At 54.0% G+C, this 16,435-nt stretch overlaps 4 protein-coding genes across 5 annotated transcripts in view; 2 read left to right on the top strand and 2 right to left on the bottom strand.

Moving 5' to 3' along the window:
- Nucleotides 1-6: 6 nt before the first annotated feature.
- Nucleotides 7-3,445, top strand: MRTO4 (MRT4 homolog, ribosome maturation factor). The gene is made up of 8 exons (XM_068916130.1): nucleotides 7-149; nucleotides 237-295; nucleotides 388-491; nucleotides 576-657; nucleotides 1,015-1,082; nucleotides 1,752-1,903; nucleotides 2,376-2,452; nucleotides 3,135-3,445. Exons 1-8 carry the CDS (start codon nucleotides 122-124, stop codon nucleotides 3,270-3,272), a joined length of 708 nt encoding a protein of 235 aa, XP_068772231.1. The 5' UTR covers nucleotides 7-121; the 3' UTR covers nucleotides 3,273-3,445.
- Nucleotides 3,446-4,721: 1,276 nt separating this feature from the next.
- AKR7A2 (aldo-keto reductase family 7 member A2) lies at nucleotides 4,722-10,182 on the bottom strand. Of its 2 annotated transcripts, none has more exons than XM_068916126.1 (7): nucleotides 9,932-10,182; nucleotides 8,724-8,911; nucleotides 8,091-8,195; nucleotides 7,012-7,108; nucleotides 6,482-6,581; nucleotides 5,930-6,059; nucleotides 4,722-5,287 (listed from the first exon to the last, which is right to left on the bottom strand). In XM_068916126.1, the coding sequence occupies exons 1-7, from the start codon at nucleotides 10,173-10,175 to the stop codon at nucleotides 5,126-5,128; spliced, it is 1,026 nt and encodes a 341-aa protein (XP_068772227.1). In that variant the 5' UTR covers nucleotides 10,176-10,182; the 3' UTR covers nucleotides 4,722-5,125. The 2 variants fall into 2 exon arrangements, with proteins under 2 accessions (XP_068772227.1, XP_068772226.1); XM_068916125.1 differs by having other exon boundaries at nucleotides 9,911-10,174.
- SLC66A1 (solute carrier family 66 member 1) lies at nucleotides 10,170-13,327 on the top strand. Its single transcript, XM_068916127.1, has 7 exons — nucleotides 10,170-10,456; nucleotides 10,564-10,693; nucleotides 10,767-10,854; nucleotides 11,720-11,874; nucleotides 12,092-12,184; nucleotides 12,396-12,581; nucleotides 12,777-13,327. Exons 1-7 carry the CDS (start codon nucleotides 10,296-10,298, stop codon nucleotides 12,873-12,875), a joined length of 912 nt encoding a protein of 303 aa, XP_068772228.1. The 5' UTR covers nucleotides 10,170-10,295; the 3' UTR covers nucleotides 12,876-13,327.
- Nucleotides 13,328-14,368: 1,041 nt separating this feature from the next.
- Nucleotides 14,369-16,435, bottom strand: part of CAPZB (capping actin protein of muscle Z-line subunit beta) — a 61,853-nt gene continuing 59,786 nt past the window's right edge. The window contains exon 9 of the mRNA XM_068916129.1: nucleotides 14,369-15,217. Within this exon, the coding sequence (XP_068772230.1) occupies nucleotides 15,130-15,217 (88 nt within the window). The 3' untranslated portion in view covers nucleotides 14,369-15,129. The remainder of the gene's footprint in view (nucleotides 15,218-16,435) is intronic.

The following is a 16,435-nucleotide window of genomic DNA, read 5'->3' as shown; positions in this document are numbered from 1 at the left end:
TGAGCGGAGAAGCGGCCGGCTCAGGCGCGGCGGCGGGCAGCCCGCGGGCGTTCCCAGCTGCCCCCGCGGCGCGGCGCGCAGGGGCGGAAGGGGGGGGGCCTGGCGGCGCGGCGCGGCGGCCATGCCGAAGTCCAAGCGGGACCGCAAGGGTGAGCGCCCCCCTCCTTCCCCCGCTCCTCGCCGCCGGCGCCTCCGCCGCCGCCTCTAACGCGCCCTCTCTGCTCCGCTCTCCGCAGTGTCCCTGACGCGGACGCCCAGGAAGGGGCTGGAGGCCAAGCAGGCCCTCATCGCCGAGGTGAGTGCGCGGCCGCGGCCTGCCCCCCCACGCGCCCCCCCCCCCGGCCGGGCCGGGCCGGGCCGGTCTCACGGCTCCCTCCCGCCTCGCAGCTGCGGCAATGCGTGGACACCTACAAGCACCTCTTCCTCTTCTCCGTGGCCAACATGCGCAACAACAAGCTGAAGGACGTGAGGAACGCGTGGAAGCACAGCAGGTGAGCGGGGCCCGGGCCCGGGCCGAGCGCGGCCCTCCGTCCGCCGCCGCCCGTGCTGAGGTGCTTCTCCGTTTGCCGCCTCAGGATTTTCTTCGGGAAAAACAAAGTGATGATGGTGGCGCTGGGACGGGAACCGGCCAGCGAGTACAAGGAGAACTTGCACAAGGTACGTGGCGGAAGGCTAAAGCGTTTCGGTGTCTGAATCATCTCGCCCGCACCGGCTGCGTCGCCAGCAGCTTGCCAAAACGGTCGCTTTTATCGTCGGGGGATAAACTTAAATCAAGACAGAGCTTTTTCAGAACACCTTTCTGTGTATGTTTTGTCCTTGACTTAGTGCATCAGTATGAAACAGTACCCAAGAAGAAGATGTCGGGGTTGATTATTAGTAGAATTGATTGCACAGACTTCTGTGTTATTGCGGACTTTCGTAGCTGCGCTGCACCAAACTCCAGAAAACGACGAGGGCCCGGATGCTGCCTGTAAGGTGTACTGTTGAATCCCATGGGTGGCTTATTTCTTCCAGGTCAGCAAACATCTGAGAGGTGAAGTCGGTCTCCTGTTCACGAATCGCACCAAAGATGAGGTGAACGAGTAAGTACGCGTGCGACCGGCAGCTGTGATACCAAAGTGCGGAAAAGGCCTTTTTTTTTTTTTCCTTCACTGGCTACTGGTGGTGGTGGCGGCAAACCTGCCGCTGCGCTTACCGCTGCTCTTAAAACCATCGTGTTCTCATGGGGTTTTTCCCCTTGTTTTGCTCTGGCATCGTAACGTTGAAGGCTACAGCAGGGAAAAAAAGCTGCGGTGGGCTACGCTGCGATTAAAAAGAGTGCAGAAGGGCAGTCCGTTTCACGTGGCTCTCATAACGCAAAAGCTGTGCGCACGAGAACAGGGAATGCTAACAGCTGAACTGAGCAGTAGGTGAGGATAGCTGGGGTGATTACGTATATGCACCTCCTGCCTGTAAGTGGAGCTGATGGGGCTCTTTGTTCGTGTTTCTTCTGTTTGAATTTAACTCATAATCTATAATTTTCTTGTGTACCTACCTACCCTCTGGAATTCCGTTACGGATTTCTGTTCGTCTGCTTTACATCTAAAGTTCTTTGGACGTTTGCAACAACGGAGGGTTCCGCAAAGCCCACAGTTAAATGCAGTCTTGCAATTTGCTGCCTGATGAAGAGATCAGCCAGGAACGATCTCAGTCTCAGGCCAAGGGATGTTCCTTACGCAGCTAATGCTCTTGTTACCTGTCCCTTATCTCAGCTGGTTCTCCCAGTTCAAAGAGGTGGACTTTGCCCGTGCGGGGAACAAGGCAACATACACAGTGAGCCTGGACACAGGGCCCTTGGAGCAGTTTCCCCACTCCATGGAGCCTCAGCTACGGCAGCTGGGGTTGCCAACGGCTCTAAAGAAAGGTAGGTGAACTTAATTCCCCTTCTGCCACTTAAATTTTACTTTACGAACTTTTGCTGCAAGTTGCTAAAGGTTGCTGCCATCTTAGTAAGGTCTGTGCAGACAAGGTCTTTTAAGGAGAAGGTTAAATAGTAAGGCAGGATTGAAGGACAGCGGTTGAGAAAGTCTTGGTCCTGGCTTTGCATCCATAATGGCTGAAGTGGGTATTTGGAAGTATTTGGAAGCCTATTTCAAGAACTGATGCTTGGTACTAACTCATACATCTGCCATGGTTATGCTCCTGTCTGTTCTAAACGCTGTCAGGTCAGAAGGTTGTCTTTTGGTTAAAGCTGGCTTGTCAGCTGCCACGGGCTTCATGTAGGATGGTGAACCAGGACTGGCAGGAAGTTCTGATGAATCCAACAGCCCCGAGCTGTTTTCCTCACGGGGTTCCCTCTCTCCGAGACCCAGCTCCTCTCCCTTTTGTTCCTGCAGGAGTGGTGACGCTACTTTCAGACTATGAAGTCTGCAAAGAAGGGGACGTTCTGACCCCTGAACAAGCTCGTGTCCTGGTGAGTAATGCTTTAACACGGCATCTAGTAGCAAACTAGTAGCTCCCCTGCATCTTTCCAGATACACAACTATTGTTAACCGTTGGGTTTAATTCTCCTGGAGGGTATGAGTTCTCAGACAAACGTGAACAGCGCTTCTCGATATGAATCAGTAGGACGCAGCTAGTGTTCTTGTGTGTTCTTAACGTGCATGCTGGAACTCTGCTTTGGCTCTAAGGCAATAGTACTGAAGACCGGGGTTTTAACACCCAGTCTGAAGAGCTGGTAATCCAAAATGCACTGGAGGCCAAGTTGGCCATTAAGCAGTTACTACTTCAATATTTCTTAAACGCTAACAATCAGCAACATGAGAAACCCTCTACTAACTCGTGCCTACTAGAGAAAGTGACTGTTCTGCACAATATTTCCTGACACTAACTTAGGTACTACCTGTAGGGGAAGCTTTTGACACCAGCTGTGAAAGCAGAACAGTATTTAATTGGAATAGACCTATATTCATCTCTGAACTCTAGCCCCAAGCGGCTGCATTCAGATGTTCTGTAGTTTTAAATCTAACACTTGCTTTGCTTCTTGCTTTGCTGCAGTCCCCACGTGGAAGAGTTACTTAGGGTAGGTATTTTAGTTAGGCTTGCCGCAGAGACAGCAGAGCAGGAATGACCGATAAGTGTGTGTCCTCTCCCAGAAACTCTTTGGCTATGAAATGGCCGAGTTCAAAGTGACCATCAAATTCCTGTGGAACTCGGAGACGGGAGACTTCCAGCAGCTTGCGGCAGACCCGGAGGAGGCGGAAGAGGAGGAGGATGACAGCAATGAGGACTAGCAGCAGTCCTTGCCTTTGGACACTAGACAGTTCTACTCTATTTCAGAGACAAAGGAAGAGGTGTTTTCCTTCCCTGCCTGCAGCAGGAAGCCAAGGCTGAGCAAGTCAAACATGCCCTTTGTAAAGGATGACCTAATTATGTTTTTTTATATAAAACTATGTATAAAACCTTGGATTGTTGTCACTGCTGCTTGTTACTGCTTGAGTACCACTGGATCTGAGCAAAGACTACCTCAGGGGTGAAAGCTAGGCGGAGCATATGTCAAATCTCTGGGTGCAAAAGTCTGAAGAGTCTACTTGGCAGCAAGAGAGGCTGCAGTCCCTCAGAAGGGGCGCTTTCCAGGGAGATCCGCTTTTGTTTCAACAGTCAACTTTCACATTTACAGCGGAGCCAACTCCATAATGCTTATGGCTCCTGTTATGTTAGGATTAATTTTAGCTCTAGATAGCCTCGGCCAAGTCTGTTCTCGAGTGCAGAGCTGAAGGCTCCTGCAGGTGCATCAAGTAGAAACGTCCCTATCTACACTAACCACTTAGTAAAGTTGTAGTAGTTTGTGATGCAGCTTACTTAATACATAGCGTAGCTGACACCAGGTAAGATGCTAGAGTCACGCTTATCTTCTGATACAGAAGAATCTATGTATTTCAACGTCTCCACGTGCTGAGAAGGAGATGCCAGCCACAGTAGCGCCGAAGGAACACACGCAGGGGCTCTATCGAAGAACAGAAGCTGTATTTCCTAGTAGAAGTATGGAAGTGAACGGTGCACGGACCAGCCACGCTGTGGGGGGGGGCGGGGGGAATCATGTAGGAAATAAGAGGTGCCAGTACCTGGGGAACGGTGAAAGGAAGCAGCATGCGCCTGGAGTTAGCTAGATGGCACCTGTCTTAACAGAAGTTGCAGTCAAACTCCCAAGGTGTTGCCTCCAGGCTGACGTTTTGAAATTCCTTATTCAACGAGACTGAGCTTGGTATTTGTTTTTTAATCTGAACTTGTGTCTCCTGGTCCAGCTCCTGATGTTGACAGATTGAAGGGAAGTCATGTAGACAGTGCTGAGCAGCTAAGCTCATGTAACAAAGAGGAAGGGTGTCACCTCTAATACACCACCTCCGGCTGGCCAAACGAATTAAGGCTCTTTTATCTGATGTTCAACTTCACAAAGTGGCACCGGCTCCCGTCCTGGCCGCAGGTTTCCTGTCAGCTCAGGCCAGCTTCAGCAGGCCTAACTGTTTCAAGGCTGGCTCTAGTCTTTTCAGGTATGCTTAGGCCCACAGCTGGGATATAGGAAATAAAGGTCCAAGGGCTTGGCCAAAGTCCCTTCCAGAACGAAGGTAGCTCTGTTGTGCCTATACTAGCTCCCCAGTCACAGGGCTCCTAGCTGCCACTGCAGCTGGATCGAGCTGTGTCAACATAAACCACAAGCTATGCTACAATTAAGAGGGAAGGTCTGCATTAGTAGGAGGCTTTATTCATGTACATAGATCATTATGTAAAAGTTAAGGTACCGTATTAACTGAAAGAAGAACCATGGCCTTCACTGTGTTACATAATCGCTTTCCTGTATCAACTGCATCTTTAAATCATAATACACACTGTGCAGAAGTGAAGGTGCATGAGAAAGAATAAGGCACGGCCCACATGACAAGTGCCAATAGTGTTAACGTAGGTACAAGAAAGGCTGACCCTACAAAGTATGATTAACATAGGAAGATCACAATCCAGTGGTGTGGATCAGAGGGCAGGGTGGGTAAGCACCTCTCCCGTTCAGCAGACGTAAGACATGTGGTTGAGGCCCTGGCAGATCTGATTATCTAGCCCCTTGACACTAACTTTCTTCTCCCTGCCCTAACTTCTAGCGGAAGTAGTTGGGGCAGTCGTGTGCAGTGAGGTTCCAGGCTTTATCAAACGCTTCCACTATAGCCGGGAGCAGAGGACCCTCTTCACTGCAGTCAAGGTTCTGCTCTAGCTGCTCCAAGTTGGACATGCCAATGATCACCGCATCTCCAAGGGATCCCTGTAAAGCGGTAAGAAGAATTGCACGTCCCGAAAGAAACCTAATTCACCTCCTGAGCCACTGCAGGCCAATCAATCTTTAAGCCTTTCTTTCGAGCAACGCAGTACAGCAGTAACTACTGGATGTTTCGACAACTGACACAATGAAGTTCTGCTTATAAGGCCAGAACTCCTCAAGTTGCCATCTCCGCAATATGGCAGTTCCTCAAAAGCTGCCAGTTCCTACTCTTTGGGTGGCCAGAGGGACGTTTGCGGGAGATGGGGAACGTAACATTAATTTCATAGTCCAGTGAAAAGCCAAGTTATCTTCTCACAGGGAAATTGTCTGGGTGGGAAGCCAAGACCATAGCAACTGGCACTTAAAATCTTCCACCTTCTTCCAGTCCCATGAACACAAGTTAGGGCGAGGAAAGGTAAAGCCGTCTCAATCTTACAGCTGGCCGAGTCCCAACAGCCTGGCAAGCACAGACTATATAGCAGTGCTCGTTTTGGAGCGCCACAAGCCCATGGGACACATAGTTGAAAAGATAACTGTTAGTACACAGTCATTTCCCAGTTCACGTTCTGCAAACAGACGCAACCAGCTGCCCAGTTCTGGTGCTGCTGCGCAGACTGCTGTCTGCAGCAGCATCAAAGCTCTTACCTGAAGTTTGGAGTGATTGTACATCCAACGCAAAGCAGCAGAGGTCAGGCTTGGTGGATTGGAACCATAAGTATCCTTTAGAGCTCTTTCTACCAGGGCAACTGCTTCAAAATGGTGCTTTTTCCAGTATCTGCAACAAGAGAAATGAATGTTATTGCCCCTGAGACCTCTGCTTTCCTCTAATGAATCTCACTTCTGTATTCCCAGCAAGTAGAGAAGGCTTTCAAAAAAACCTCATCCAGCTCTTCCTAGTCTCAAGGACTTCACAGTAAGTTGGGAGGAAGTTGAGCCTAAAAGCCACTCCACAAAGCTTAAAGGCAAGCCGTGGCCCCAACCACGTTCAAAAGGAGGAAGATGCTCAGCACCGTTACCCAAGTCTTAAACAGGGGCAGCATAAAGGCTGCCCTGCACCAGCCTGGAGAGGATGCAAGCCTGCAAACATAATCACTGGACAAGCTTTGGTCAATTCTTGCTTCTTCCTGGCTGATTCTTTGGTTCGCAGCCAGCCATTCCTGCCCCATCTCCCTGCTCTTCTATCGGCTGAAAACATACCTGTCCCTGTAGGCCTGAGCCCAGTCATTCCCAAAAAATCTTCCAGGGGGTTGGTTTGTGTCTTTGTCCTCATACTTGTACTTCCCTGTCAGCAGCCCTCCTGCAAAGGGTCAGCAACACGTTAGTGATGGGCTGGCTCTTTTATAGCCTGCATTTCACGAGTTTTACTCTCAAAGCCTCCATGACCACCCACAGCTCTACGTGCAGGGTCTGTCCAGCAGCCCTGGCCTGGAGGCCAAGGAAGGAACGGACCAAACGTGGCTGTTGCAATTCGCAGATGTAAAAACGATCCCTGATCAATCACCCTTGTAATCTATCAATGACAACTGCCATCTCCAGTTCTGAGTCACAAAATCAGTCTACAGCTGGAGCAAAGCAGCAGCCCGACAGCTCTGACATGTACAAAGCCTGCAGCCCTCTGCTTTTGTTAAGAACAATTTCTTGGCTCTTTTTGGTGTACCGTAGCCCTGTCCCTCCCAGCCTGCCTGACCCACACGCAGCTCCTCACCCTCGCCCATCCCTCCCCATACCAGCGAGCGGATTGTAGGCGTAGAACCGCAATCCATAGTATCTCAGGCAAGGAAACAGCTCAGTCTCCACCTGGCGAGTGGTTGCATTGTACATGCCCTGCCACAAATACGAAGGAGACAAAGAACTTCAAACACTAGCTCGCAACAGTGGTCATTTGCACAGAATAGCTTCAGGCCTCCTGGCACAAATCCTGGCTAGAAAGCCATGACTCACATCCGCTTATCAGACGGTACGAAGGTATGATATAGCAGTGACACCAGGTCTGAGCTGCACACATCAGCAACAAAGTAGTTAATGCTGAGAGTAATGCATTTCTGCGCTTTGTTCTGCTTTTCCTGTCATCTTAATTTCTGCTCAGAAACGCAGCCTAGCGTTCTGGGACTTGTCCTCATGACCAAATACATAGTCTGGGAAAACACAGGTCTGTTTAACCTTTTCACCAAATCCTGAAAAAGTAATAGGTCTGCAGCAGCAAAACGCCTTGTCAGAATTGCAAAGCTTGAATACCTGCAGGCTAGCTCCCACTGAAGAGTGGGGGAGTGCCCCAATCCATGAATTGCAGTTTTATCAATGGTGCACCAAAGGAGCTGGGACAGCCTTTTCCCCACTCTTGCCTAACAATATTTTATCTCATCCAGAAGGGATCAGAACAGAGAGGCTTCAGGTCATAGGAGGTTATGCAACTTAGCAACAGATCCTCTAAATTATTGCTCAATAATGCAAAAACTTTAAGTTCCATATTAAGGGAGCCATCAATGACTGACACAGACAACAAGCACATACTCAGCTTTATCTGAGAAGTGACCTCACTCCACTTTCTAATCATGTGTGTCCTGAAAGGACTTCCCAGACTAACTGCAGCAGCTTCCTGCTCTGTGTTTATATCTGGCACGTTGGGGTCTGTTCCAAGATTTGGGACTCCCAGACCCTACCTCACGGTGCCTGACCACATGTCACTGTAACAACACAGGTAACCTGCCATCAGCTGTTTTGATCTGAAGCCTCAGATTCTTTGGGGTTGACTCGTCTCAGCCTCCACAAAAGATATGCTGGACCGTGGCAAGCCCACATCCCTCACCTGGTACACAGTTGGGACCACCCAGTTGTTGTGTTTACAGATGGTGCAGATTTCTGCTACCTCCCACGCCGCATAGTTTGAGAGACCGAGTTCTTTGAACTTTCCCTGTAAAAGAATAAAAGGGTATTTAATTCCAGTTTCAAGGAGCATGTTTGTACATACGTGGTGCAAGAAAAAGAGCCACCAAATTTTTATCCCCAGAGCTGTTCATCCCTGTTTACCTCTTCCAGATGAAGATGAACTATAAGATTCGACAAAAACATTTCCTCTATTTTAAGTCACACCTTCTACTTTAAATGGCGTTTGTCTGATTTAAATGACAATTTAATGAATGTTTGATTAAGAAAATGAACCCTTCTTCACCCATTACCGACACTAAGTTTAACCTAGTGAGTTTATACAGCGGAAAGCAAAGTTCAAACGTTCTAACGTTTGCAGGAGCTCTTGAGAACAAAGTGCATCACATGAACAAGCAGAAGAACAGCAGTTGTTTTGGCCTTCCCCAGTCATCTGCGTTCCCTTTTCCTACTGTTGTGCAACCCCTGGGCTGAAGGGCACAACAAGCAGCCCTGATTTAAAAAAGGAGATAGGAAGGAATTAAGAGGTGTCCAGGCACGGCCTTCCCCCTTTTACTTCTTTATGCAGCTCATTGCAGGCACGCAGCGTCTCCTCCACCGGGGTCCCGTGGTCAGGGGCGTGGAGGTAGAAGAGCTCCACGCTCTTCCTCCCCAGCCGCTCCAGCGATGTCTCCAGCTGCGACCGGACGCTCTCGGGCTTCAGCGTTTTCCCCTCCCAGGGATTGGCCTTGGTAGCGATTTCCACTGGAGAGAGAGGATGAAAGGGGGGGGGGGGTGAACAGGGAGGAAGGTGCACACTGCAAGGGGGGAGGCCCTGCTCCTCAGGGCCCAGGGTCAGCCCTCACCCGGGAAGCCCCTCCCCTCAGGGACCGGCGGCGACCGTTACACGGCGACCGTTACGCCCCCTCCCCTCAGGCACCGGCGGTGACCGTTACAGAGCGACCGTTACGCCCCCTCCCCTCAGGGACCCGGCAGCGACCGTCACACGGCGACCGTTACGCCCCCTCCCCTCAGGGACCGGAGGCGACCGTTACACGGCGACCGTTACGCCCCCTCCCCTCAGGGACCGGCGGCGACCGTTACAGAGCGACCGTTACAGAGCGACCGTTACGCCCCCTCCCCTCAGGGACCGGCGGTGACCGTTACAGAGCGACCGTTACAGAGCGACCGTTACGCCCCCTCCCCTCAGGGCCCGGGGCGGCCCCCCCTCAGGGACCAGCGGTGACCGTTACACGACGACCGTTACGCCCCCTCCCCTCAGGGACCGGCGGTGACCGTTACAGAGCGACCGTTACGCCCCCTCCCCTCAGGGACCGGCGGCGACCGTTACGGCCCCTCCCCTCAGGGACCCGGCGGCGACCGTTACACGGCGACCGTTACGCCCCCTCCCCTCAGGGACCGGCGGCGACCGTTACACGGCGACCGTTACGCCCCCTCCCCTCAGGGACCGGCGGCGACCGTTACACGGCGACCGTTACGCCCCCTCCCCTCAGGGACCCGGCGGCGACCGTTACACGGCGACCGTTACGCCCCCTCCCCTCAGGGACCCGGCGGCGACCGTTACACGGCGACCGTTACACGGCGACCGTTACGCCCCCTCCCCTCAGGCACCGGCGGCGACCGTTACACGGCGACCGTTACGCCCCCTCCCCTCAGGGACCGGCGGTGACCGTTACAGAGCGACCGTTACAGAGCGACCGTTACGCCCCCTCCCCTCAGGGCCCGGGGCGGCCCCCCCGGTACCTGGCGGGCCGCCGCCGCCGCCGCCGCCGCCGCCGCCGCCGGCCAGCAGCGTCCCCAGGATGCGCTCGGAGCCGCCGCCCGCGTACATATAGGCGGTATCGAGGAGGCGGAGGCCGCGGGCCAGGAAGGTCCGCAGCAGCGCCGCGCTGGCCTCGGGCCCCGCGCGCCGCCCCATCTCCATGGTGCCCAGCACCGTGCCCGGCCGCGCGCCCCCCGCCGCCGCCGCCATAGCCGCCGCCGCCATGGCCGCCCGCCCGCCGCGCATGCGCGCCCAGGGGAGCGCCGGTAAAACCGCCCGGAAAAGGCGGGGCCGCGGCGGGGGTTAAAGCGCCGCGCAGCCGCCGTCACCCCGCCCCCGAGCACCGCCGTCCTGCCGGGCCGCGCCATGGCCGGGCGGCGGCCGCCGGCCTCCAACGCCTCCGACTGCCCCGACGGCTCCGCCTGGGTGCGCGACGTGTTGGCCGAGTGCGCCCGCGACGGCCGCGACCTGGCCAGCGTGGCGCTGGGCCTGGCCTCCATCTGCTGCTTCGCCGCCGCCTCCTTCCCGTGCGTGGCGGCCCCGCCGGTCCCGTCCCCCCGCCTCTAACCCCCCCTCACACCGGGGCCGCCGCCCTGAGGTGACATGTCTGTGCTTCCCCCCCCCCCTTCTCCAGGCAGCTCTACCAGGGCTGCAAGACGGGCGTCGTGGACCAGGCCCTCTCCATCTACTTCCTGCTGGGCTGGCTCGGCGGCGACCTGCTCAACCTGCTCGGCTCCCTGCTGGCCCGTCAGCTGCCCCTGCAGGTACCGTACTGGCCCGGGTGGCCCCCGGCGGGGACGGTGCGCCAGGCCGCCCCAGCTGCCCTTCTCCCCGCAGGTCTACACCGCCGTCTACTACGTGCTGGCCGACCTGCTCATGCTGTCGCTCTACTGCTACTACAAAGCCAAGAACCGAAGCGGAGGACGTGAGTTAAGGAGGCCGGTAACCCAGCCCGACCAGGCGCTTCGTCCTCCCGGGGCCGGCAGCCGTCCTCTCCCCCCACCCCAGGCTGCGCTAACGGCCCTTGCGCGGTCGGGTTGGGCAGTTAGAAAGGGGGAAACCCTTTCCCCTTGTCCGCACAGTGGTGAGAGCGAAGCTGCTTTTTCGAGATGGTGGCTTTGGGCGCGCTGCGAACAGGAATCCCTGGGGACCCTGCAACTCCTTTGACTTATTAGACCGATCAGAACTCGTTAAACCGATTGCCAGGAAGCCCCCCAGCTAGAGTCGTGTTAGTGCTGGAGAGTTTATTTGCAGAATCTAACCCAAAGGGAGCCCTTCTCACTGCTCTCCCTCCTCTGGGCAGGTGGCCCATCTGAAGCCAGTACAGGCAGGACTAGTCATGGGAGTAAGAGTCTTAAAATCTTCAGAGGCCTGTAAATCCGGTCGGACAACACCCGGCTGAAATAAGAGAGCTAGAGAGGAAAAACTATGTCAACAGACAAGTTTTGCGGTCAGAGGAGAGCGTGGCGGGGAGTTGAACTCACACCGCTGTGACTTAAGGCAGCAGAAAGCCTTGAGACGGGCGGCTGATATTCAAAAGAACCCTAAAACCTCAAACTTTGTCTGCTCAGATAGGAACAGCTTCCTCCCAGATAAGTTGCAAATAGCCCTTATCGCTGCGAGATGAAGACCCAGGCGAGTTATTGCCCGAGTTGGTTGGTAGGCCACAAAGATAAGAGGGAGATTTAACTTCTTTTCTCAGCAGGATCTGTCTCTGGGAGGGCTGAGCCAGCCGTGCTCTGGGCTGACAAACGAGCCCTCCCTAACGAGCTCTGCTTGCTCCTCCGCAGTCCGTGCTCCCCTCAACACAGCCTTCGTCTTTGTTCTCCTGGGGACGGTGTCCACCATGTCCCTCCTGGGCGGAGAGGCCGGCTCAGCACAGTGGCCAGCCACGTTCAAAGGGAGGGCGCTCCTGTCTGCCGGCGGGGAGGAGTCCGGGGATACGGTGAGCTGCTTCCGAAATCTGGGCAGCAAAGAGGGCAGGGAGGAGACGAACTGCTCATTGGGGTGGGAACATTAAGCAGCAACAACAATAAGCAGCGGGGAATCATAACCGCTGCTGGTTTTGGGCACGCAGTTGGCCCTGCGCTGCTTGGCAGCTCCGGTAAGTGAGCGTATCCCCGAAAACGCTCGCCTGGCTCACGGCCTGCCTTGCCTTGCAGCCGTTCACCAGGAAGGAAATCATCGGCTTCACCATCGGCTCCATCTCCTCCGTGCTCTACCTGTGCTCCCGGCTCCCCCAGATTTATACTAATGTGAGTGCCAGGCTGGGGAGGGCGGCAGCCTCTGCCCTGCCAGCTGGAGGTGGCAAATTAAAGAGGGGCGGCAGGGTGTTTGCTTGTGATCCTGATTGATGCAATTATTTCCTGGGTGGGGGCTTTTTTTCCCCCTTTTACTTACAAGCAAAAGGGGGAACTGAAAGGCACTTGCGTCAGTGCTTATTTATTCTTTTTATTCTTCTTTCAGTACAAGAGGAAGTCGACTGTTGGGGTCTCCTTCTCGCTCTTTGCTCTGGTGATGCTGGGGAACACGCTGTACGGCGTGAGCGTGCTCCTGAAGAACCCGGAGCCGGGGCAAAGCGAGAGCAACTACATCCTCCACCATCTTCCCTGGCTCATTGGCAGCCTGGGCGTCCTCTCCCTCGACGCGATTGTATCCTTCCTCCCTCGCCTGGTGGCGACTCATCTGTAGCGTTGCGACAGCCTAATGCTTCGGATGCTTAGTTGCATGAGGCTCTGTCCCCTTTCTGCGTCAAAGCCTCTTGGCCGGCACGAGCAGCCGTTCCGGGGTGCTGAAGCCCCAGCTTGGCAACGCTCGTTTGCGTGTGGAGCCTTAACGCCTTCCCAGATCTCTCTCCAGTTCCTCGCTTACCGGAGGGGAAAGCCCGGCTCTCCCGAGGAGAGAGACGCCCTCCTCGGCGAGCAGGACAAGCCCTTCGACAGCTGACAGAGGCGACTCGCCCTGGCGCGAGGACGACAAGAAGACGCGGGCGAGAAAACAGACCTTAGAGCCAGGCAAACCGGATGCTGGGTCCTGCCATCGTCGTCTTTGGGTGCCAAGGTGTCCTGCCTGGGTGACCTCACACCTTGTCGACACTGATGACGCTAACAGGCTAAATGGAGAAGAAACAGGGCTGCTCCGGCTTTCTGTACCGTGTCTCGAAGGTGATCCTGAGCTTCCCCTGTTCCTGGCCAAAGCAAAAAGAGCCTCAGGAGCTGTGTGGAAGTGCTGGAGCTCAGGCACGAGCGCCGCTTCCCTCCTGCCTGTCGCTCGCTGCTGCTCCCTGAGGTCTTTCTGGAAGAGCCGGCAGGGAGGGATACCGAAAGCGTTCTAATCCCCACGTTCATGTTTTAATGGCCGTGGCTCACACCTCTATAAAAACGAATCCTTGCCCCTGCCCTGTGCCTCCTTTTGCTTTTGTTTTCAAGGTTCATCCGGCGCTTGCTGCTTCTCTGTTAGCTTCGTATTCTCCCTTTTCTGAAATGCATGGACTTTGGATTTTTTTTTTTTTTTGGTTGGCTTCCTTTGGTCTCACTGAGTTTTTAACTGGGGCTGCTGTGGGAAAGCTGGTGCCTTTCTTTCCACTTAGCTGCTAGCGCTGTGACCAAGGCAGCAGCGGGCGCAGGAGGGCCTGTTTCTGTCCATGCCCTGCTTTGCTCCCGCCTGCCCTTACGGGAGACCAGCAGCTCCTCAGTGCTGTGCAAACCGTGGTACGGGTGCAGGAAGGTGCTTTAAGCCTTTTTGTATTACCACTGCTTCACTCGGCAACACTGCCAAAAGCCTGGGGGCCTCCCTGGGGGCTGCAGGGTGTGCACGTGTGCTGTCTCCTCTCCTCCACTGTGTTTCTGTTAGAGCTGCATCAGACTGGCCCGCGGGGGGGGATGCTTCAGCATGGGACTGTAATCAGGTTAAGCAAAATTAGTGTAAAGTTAGGGTGTGTTAATGCCACCAAGGTGCACTTGGCATTTGCAAGTCACAGGGGGAAGCCCTGAGGGGCCCTTTGCTAGTGTCGAGCAGCTGTGCTTAAATCAGCTGAGCGCCCCAAAAAGCCTCTGCCTGCCCCAGCTGTGTTTCAACGCACCCACTTTCCCCCTAACTATATAATAAAGCCCAACACTGCTGCTGCCTCCTCCTCCCACACATCTGTTTCAGGTTTGCTGGCTGCCTGCAGCATTGGTCCCAGCCTACATGAAACCTTGTTTAAAACAAGTTTCAGCCTGGTGTTGAGAGGGGGAGGAAAAAAAAAAATGCTTTCTTGCTTGCTGCAGGCGAACGCTACAGAGGCAGTCGGGATTTCGGGGCTCGGTGTTTGCCTGTGTCCTCGAGCGCATCTACTGCCAGAGCGACGCTGCCGGGAAGGGAAACTTTTAGGCCACAAGCCCCAAGTAATGCAACTGGAAGGAAAAGGAGAAATAAGAAGGACACCAAACACACGCTGCTTCCTGGGAGATTTTTTTTATTTATTTATTTTTTTAGTCATTTTTCTTTTTTTTTCTTTTTTCTTTTTTTTTTTTTTAGTATGGAGGCTCAAGTATCAGATGTAGATTCAATTTAAGCTTTACAAAAAAAAAAAAAAAACCAAAAAACAAAACCAAAAGCCCCTTTTCGCATTCCATAAAAACTGGCAGAGAAGCGCCTGGGAAGCAGGCTCGAGCAGAGCGGCACGCTCAGCAGGTCGCCCGACCGCCGTCTCCTCGCGGTGCCGGGCGAGTCGGGAGAGCGCAGCCCCGAGGAACGCGCTCTCGGCCCTCCCGGCCGCCCCCCAAACACACGGGGAATAGATTTTTTCTTTTTTTTTTTCCAGTTCTTCCTCTTTCACACACCACAGTATTTAATAAAGTTTTTTTTGTTTTACATTTTTTACACCAATGTAACAAAAGGAAAAGACAGACAATGATCCGTGTTGATGTGCCTCAATGGGAGGAGGGTGGGGAGGGGAAAAAAATAAAAATAATACATGGACTTCTACAGAAACATAGCCTAAGGGCTCGCTAGTAAAACGTGGTGCAAAGTAGGCCTCAGAGACTGAAAAAGTTTGTACAGCTTTATTCATGGGGAGGAGATGGCGGTGCGGTGCGTGGCTAGTACTGAATGCGAGGTGTGATGTGGCGTAACAGAAAAAAGGGGCGGGGGGGGAACGAGGTCGCTAAGAAAGGAATCTAATGAGTGCATGGCGTGTCTCGTTAGCACGAAGAGTATTTTAACTTTGCTGCTTTCTCTTCAAAGCCTCCACCAGGTCATTTTTAAGAGCTTCTTGTTTTGATTTGTCTGCAAAAGTCTGCACAGACCTGTTGGGGGAGAAAGGAAACACAAATGAGAAGCGCGGCACCTGCAAGATGGCCCTTCGAGCAGCTCCTCTGGCCGTGGCGGGTCGGGGGCGCTCGGAGAAGCCCCTCAGCTCGGGCGTAGAGGGACCAAAAGGCAGCTTGCCTGCTTTACGTAGGGAAGACAGAGAGCAAAGTGAACACGTCAGTGAGTCGACGGAAGCAAAAGTCACGCTAGCAAGGATCGCGCCAAAAGGCACCGCTTGCCGGGAAGGTGCACTCCGCCTCCCGCTGCTGGAAGGAGATTCCCAACTTCCATGTTACAAGGGGGGGGGGGGTTCCAGCTGCGCTACCAGGAAAGGGTGTCAGCGCTCAGCACCACCGCGAGGCGAAGGCAGAGAAACCCAGTCTCTGCCAGGGACCGCGGAGGGGGCCGGCCCGCGGGAGCTCCTGGCTCTTCTCGCGGATGGGTTTTGCCAGCGTAGGGCAGCGGGTCAGACCCTCCCGCCAGCACGGTCACCAGTGGAAAAAAGCGGCCAGAGTTTCTGATGCTCAATTTGCTTTTCCAGCTTTTATACTTCCCCTATAGCAAGTGGCAAATCCAAGCAGCTGAAGAAGAAGGGAGATGCTGTAGGCAAGATTATCGCGGGGCTTCCCTTTCACTAAAAGTTTGCTCACAGGAAAAAAAAAAAAAAGAAAAAAAAAATCCCCTCTTTAAGGAGGCATCGCAGCTCCCTGCTCTGCCAGCCGGCTGTGCAGGAACCTAGACTGTCAGCAGCTCAGTGAGAGACTTCCTATTCTAAAAAAAAAAAAAACCGACCTCATAAATACAATCATTGATAGAACGATACTAGACTTTTCAGGAGATGCTAACGCAGCAGAGGGGTGATTAGCATCCGGTTGGGGAAGGATTTCTTCCCACCTGAAGACTAGTTCACACAGCCTTCTGCACTCAAAGCCACCTTATTGCACCTGCCCGGCTCGTCTTTGTGTCCCTTATTTTCCCTAACATTTTTACATCAACGTTTCCATTCTCTTGTCTCTGGAGAGTTGCGCTGCTTTAATCAATACATATACATTTTATCTCTGCCTTCGTCATAGGCTAAAGAAGCGGGTCTCGGCCGTGATCAACAGACAGTGCGATTTTGCCCTTCGTCAGCTTAACGCGTTTAAGACAACACCTGTAACGCACGGGGAAGTGGAGCGGAAGGTTAAAACCGGCTCAGGGTTAGTCGCTGCCGC

The sequence above is a fragment of the Struthio camelus genome, chromosome 21, assembly GCF_040807025.1.
Source record: "Struthio camelus isolate bStrCam1 chromosome 21, bStrCam1.hap1, whole genome shotgun sequence".
NCBI classification, from domain to species: domain Eukaryota; kingdom Metazoa; phylum Chordata; class Aves; order Struthioniformes; family Struthionidae; genus Struthio; species Struthio camelus.
The sequence above is the reverse complement of the archived record's forward strand: the minus strand, read 5'-3'. Positions and strand labels throughout refer to the sequence as shown.